Raw genomic sequence first — 5,683 nt, 5'->3', positions numbered from 1 at the left:
ATATATATGTATATATAGTAGTTGGAAGTCAGTCTAAATCTTTAATGACGTTAGCTGTATAGCTGCCGTTCAAATCCATACTTTTGTTAAACTTGTGCTTGTTAAAGTAATACATGTAATATTCTGGAATAGATTATGCTCTATGACCTTCAAGAAAATATCCTTTCGTTTTATCCGATCAAAGTAAATGTATTTCATTAGACAGAAAGGAAGAAAAAATGAAAGGATATAATTGTTTGTAGCATATACACAAAGTGAGAAGTTTGTGAGTAGAGTAAATTCAATTATATCGGAGCCTGTTGAAGAAAGTTGATTATATCGACCACTGTAGGAGACAATCGATTATATCGATATTAATACTTGACTAGCACTTTATTTTATCGGCCGTGGAGAGACGAAAGGCGAAGGTGAACTCGGCAGGATTTGATGTCAGAACGTAAAAGAGAATTTCTAATTTAGCAAGTTGAGGGGAGGGTGTTAGTCGATTACATGTACTGATACTTGGCTCTAGCTGGTACTTTATTTTCTGTTTCCCAGAGAGAGGAAATGCAAGGATAACCCCGGAAGGATTTGAACTCAGAATATAAAAAAGGAAATAAAGTTAAAAAGAAATAAAAAAAAAAAAAAAGAAATAACTAAACAAAAAAATTAAGATAATTGTAAAACTGACTTGTGATGGACAAAGCAAACTTTTCTCGGTCACTGTGCAAGTAACATGCACTGACATCATAGGCATATATTCTTGGTTGAATATCAGAGAAGGCGAAAACGTTGAAGTAGTAGCTTTCCTAAATCGAAGAATTTCAAGAAGAGAAAAAGGAAACAAAATGAATGATAATATCAGATTTTTTCGTTGGTATATGAAAAAAAAACAACATAAATTAAGCAAGTAAAAATCAATAAAGCTCTGGCGGTTAGTGATTATAAATACTTTAAAAGTGAAATAAATTAGTGTTCTGAACGAAAGAAGTAAAATATGTTTCGCTTAGCGCCTTCCCTTAGTCTTCATGGTTAATTGATTAATTCCAGATTAGAACTGTATTCTTCAAGATACATTGTTGAGGCTGTTGTTTTTAGTGTATTTCTGAAAACTTTACAAAATACATAATCTGTTTAAGCAAAGCCACCTATTATATCGATAGAAAAATAATTGCCGAGGATAGAATTTTGATCAGGAACTAAAGTCTCGATCTTTATGAAATTTCCACAAGCCTTAGGTATTGTTAAATGTCCTATGTATTAGACCTAACACCTTCCAAACATCTAATGGTTAAATAAAATGGCAAACTCTTCCTTTAGAAAGCAGTGAAACATTAAACCTGATGGAGTTTTAAAGTATGAAGATACTATTAGGCACAGCTGTTTAGACGCTGGCAATTTGGCACGGCTGACTGGACATTCAACCGATTTTGGCGAAAGTACTTGCTGGAGTTGGAGGCAAACACGTACATGCACGCACGTATATGTGTGCAGAAATACATATATACAGAGAAAAAAGTGTAAGAGACAGAATGGGAGAGGGTAAGAAAAAGGGATATTACAATTTATTAATTGAACACGTTGACATAAATATTTTTCTCTATTTATACACATAAATAGAGAGAGAAGTGAGGGAGTTCAAGAGAAACGTTAAAAAATCTTATGACATATAAGTCAGCGTCGAATCAGTGACGCCAAAAAGGCGACGACAAAATGGCTTTGCCAAAACGTTTCATATTCATACATATATTAGGTCATCCCATAAATAATTCGGTTTTTCAATTGCATGGACAAAAATTCGGATGGGGACGGGATAAACTACCTGCATCAACTTGCTATAAAAGTAATTTTACCTTGTACTTATTCTTAGTGCAAGTTTTGAAGAACGCAGTTCGATTTTAGCAGTTATTTTTTTCAAAGCTTTAATGGAGCATATTCGGCATATTTTGCTATATTCGGCAAAGGAACATATTCAGCATATTTTGATTTATGAGTTCAATAAAGGCAACAAAGCAACGGAAAGTGCGAGGAATATTAATGCAGTATATAGATACCGGACAATAAGCGTAATCCAGTGTCAACGGTGGTTCCAGAAATTCCGAGGCGGAAACTAGAGCCTAGAAGACGAACCTCGTCCTAGAAGATCTGTAGAGCTCGACGAGGACGTCCTGCAAACCTTGATGGAACAAAATCTCATCGTAACTGTTGAAGACCTAGCAGAGAAGCTTGGATTTGGTCATTCAACCATTCATCTACACCTGCGTATCATCAAAAAAGTCAGTAAATTGGGTCAATGGGTTCCTCAAAAAGTTTCCGTGTCTAATCTTGCGCGGAGAGTGAATGTGTGTTCTTCTTTGCTGTCACGTGTCACAAATGAACCACTTTTGAACCGAATAGCGACTGATAACAAGAAATGGATTCTCTATAAAAATGTCAAGCGCCGAAAACAGCGGGTAGGAAAAGAAGAAACACCAGCACCCCAGGCTAAAGAATGTCTTCACCCACGTAAGGTGTTATCTGTTTGGTGGGATATGAAAGGTTTAGTCCACTTTGAACTTTTAAATCCAAAACAAACGGCAACAAAGGAGATCTACTGCGAGCAGCTTCAGCGGTTTAAGTCAGGGCTAGCAGAAAAAACAACCATCTTTGGTTTCAAGATGAAAGGTGTTCTTATATCAGGATAATGCTCGGCCACATACAGCGAAAATGACATTCCAAAGGCAGGAGCAGTTTGAATGGGAAACAATGCCCTACCCACCATATTTCCCGGACATTGCCCCGTCTGATTATCATTTATTCAGCAGTCTTCAAAATCATTTGGACGGAAAAAATACGAATTCTGTAGAAAGAATATTTTTCGTCACGGACAAGTGAATTTTGGAAGAGTGGCCTTGCAAGTCTACCAGATAGATGGAAGAGCACTGTAGAAAATGAAGGAGAGTATATTTTAGATTAAAAATGAACTTTGTTTATCTTAATTTTGAAAAATAAAGTATTAAAAACCGCACTATTTATGGGATGACCCAATATATATATATATATATATATATATATATATATATATTATTATTATTATTATTATTATTATTATTCATTTTGCTACATGTAGATTAAGTATCACACGGCACCTGACTTCGGCTGGAGCTATAACTTGCTGTTTCACAAGGGACAGGAGATACTCAAATAGGTTGTTCTTTAAGTAATTCACTCGTGGATGAGAGGGAGGTAGCATCTATGTATAAGCTTTCTTTTTTAATTACTTTACATTTGTCTTGGAGTTTGCGTATTCTTTGATTCCTATTCTCTTCAGTTTCGTCCTCTGTCCTCTGTCTTGAACATCGTTTCCGTCTGTCTTGTTTAAGACAATAGCTCTTTCCAACTTTCTTCCCTCGTTCTGGCTTCTTCCATCTTAGTCGACTCTGTAACTCATCCCGTATCATCTGTCTCATTCCTCCTATCCCACTTACTCCACTCGCTACACCCCATGTCACATCCTCACTTGAATCCAACCATCATATATTAGCTTACAGTCAAAGGGAAGTCACTTTCTGTTCCCACTCTCTCTACCTCTCTTTTCCTGCTTCTCCCTTTCTTTCGTTTCCTCCCTTTCTCTATCTTCTTTGTTCTCAGACGACGAGCATGAGCCCAGAATCTATCAGAGCTCGTGCAAAGTTACCTTTCGTTGTGTGTGTGTGTGTGTGTGTGTGTGTGTGTGTGTGTGTGTGTGTGTGTGTGTGTGTGTGTGTGTGTGTGTGTGTGTGTGTGTGTGTGTGTGTGTGTGTGTGTGTGTGTTTTGGTGGGTGGGTGCGTAAATGTTTCAATCTAAAACTCGAGAAGCTAGTTTTAACTGTTGTAGCATGAGAATATCCATTTATTCGAAACTAAAGCTCTCGGTTTTATTCCGAAGTTCCCATTCCTTGCCTTCTTCAAAAGTGTAGATGAAATATTGCAATGCTGGATAAGGTTTTTAATTTTATTTATATAAAGATAGTGTAATATGGAATTCAAATACAGCATAGAAATTAAAAACACAACACTTTGTGGTGGAGTGCATTCAGTGCAGCCAATACTGCAATGACATAACACTTCTAAAAAAATATAGACAAACTTACATCAGGAAGATGAACGTTGAATTGAACTGGGACGGAGCTTGAACGTATCACTTGGCTCTCGACGGACTTACCCTGAAATATAGTTAAAATTATATAGGTGTATGCCTGTGCAGAAAACAGATAGCCAGCCACCTAGCCAGCTAGCCAGACAGACAGACAGGCAAACAGACAGGCAGACAGGCAGGCAAACAGACAGACAGATACATACATACATACATACATACATACATACATACATACATACATACATACATAATGTACAAGCAATTGTTAATGACATTTATAAATGCTACAGAGATATGTATATAAATATAATTAGGAAGAAAGATAGTCCATGGTAGTCCCTCATAAACATGTAAGTACCCAGAAATTTCATGTGTGAAAATACAATTTATGAGAAAGAAGAAAGCTCAAGGTAGTATTTCACAGCAGTTTCAGAGATGCGGTGACAAACAAATGCAGGAAAGTGCATTATGCATACATAGATAAGTACTAAATTAATGTTATCAAAAATATATATGAAGTAAAATGCGTGTTCATGTGAGGGAGTAGTAGACGTAAAATAGCCGAATTAAGACCATTAAGGAATCACTATATAACATCTTGAGTAAATGTATTTTTTAGTTTCTTTTACTACTGCCTCGGGTTGGCCCAAGCTTTGTGAGTGAAACTGAGTTAGCGAAAACTGTCAGGAAGAATTCATGTAATAATCAGCCGCTATTACGCAAATTCAAAGAGTAGGTAGTTCAATCGATCGAGCAGGTAAGTACTCATCATCGAAACTGAGTGAAATCCACTTACATTTTTTAACTTAATACGAAAAAGGATCAATCTTTTTATAATACAGAAAGATGTTTTTGAATGGCTTAATGTACACAGCGATTTTATCAGAAATCTGATAGCTGATTGGTCATACTCACACGCACGCACACACACACACACACACACACACGTACATACATATACATGTGTGTGTGAGTGTGTGTAGTATGGTTTCCAATTTGGTACAAGAACAATAATTATTAGGAGATGAATTAGTTGTCCCCGTTGGCTCCAGTACTTTAACTGGTAGTCTCTTTTATCGGTAAAAAAAGGATGAAGAGTAATATTGATCTCAAAGAGGTTCCAACTAAGAACATAAAGAGTCGAGGAAAATGCCGTTAAGTGTTTTGTCCGTTGTTGTAATGATTCTGCCAAGTTGCCATCCTTGTTGTTGTTGCTGACGTTGCTGTTGATGCAATTGTTCCAGATGTTGCTCATGTTTAACCCCCGAGTCAAACCTGACTAAGAAGGCCTATGAGAAAATGGGGTTTTTTCCGTCAACGCCCGATCTTTCCTTTGAGTTGTATAGAGAGCTGTAATAGTTTTGTAACTATTTAAAACTGTTGGGAGCGTGGTTAAAAGATATTCAAGTTATTTCTAGCAAGAGAGACAAAACATAAAAGGGCTTCGTCTTTCTTGATGTTTCTGTTGTTGTTGCTGTTGCTGCTGCTGCTGTTGCTGCTGCTGCTGTTGCTGTTGCTGCTGTTGTTGTTGTTCATGGTGGTGGTCGTCGTGGTGATGGTAGTGGTGGTGGTGGTGGTGGTGGTGGT

General features: G+C 36.9%; 1 protein-coding gene across 1 annotated transcript in view; it reads right to left on the bottom strand.

Annotated features, from left to right (window-relative positions):
* LOC106884209 (uncharacterized) overlaps window positions 1-5,683 on the bottom strand; it is a 72,884-nt gene that overhangs the window by 11,321 nt on the left and 55,880 nt on the right. The window contains exons 9-10 of the mRNA XM_014935458.2: window positions 4,092-4,163; window positions 671-788 (exon numbers count right to left, since the gene is read on the bottom strand). Of these exons, the coding sequence (XP_014790944.1) occupies window positions 671-788; window positions 4,092-4,163 (190 nt within the window). The remainder of the gene's footprint in view (window positions 1-670; window positions 789-4,091; window positions 4,164-5,683) is intronic.

The sequence above is a fragment of the Octopus bimaculoides genome, chromosome 9 (genome assembly GCF_001194135.2).
Source record: "Octopus bimaculoides isolate UCB-OBI-ISO-001 chromosome 9, ASM119413v2, whole genome shotgun sequence".
Taxonomy (NCBI): Eukaryota; Metazoa; Mollusca; class Cephalopoda; order Octopoda; family Octopodidae; genus Octopus; species Octopus bimaculoides.
This window is presented reverse-complemented; position numbering and strand designations above follow the sequence as displayed.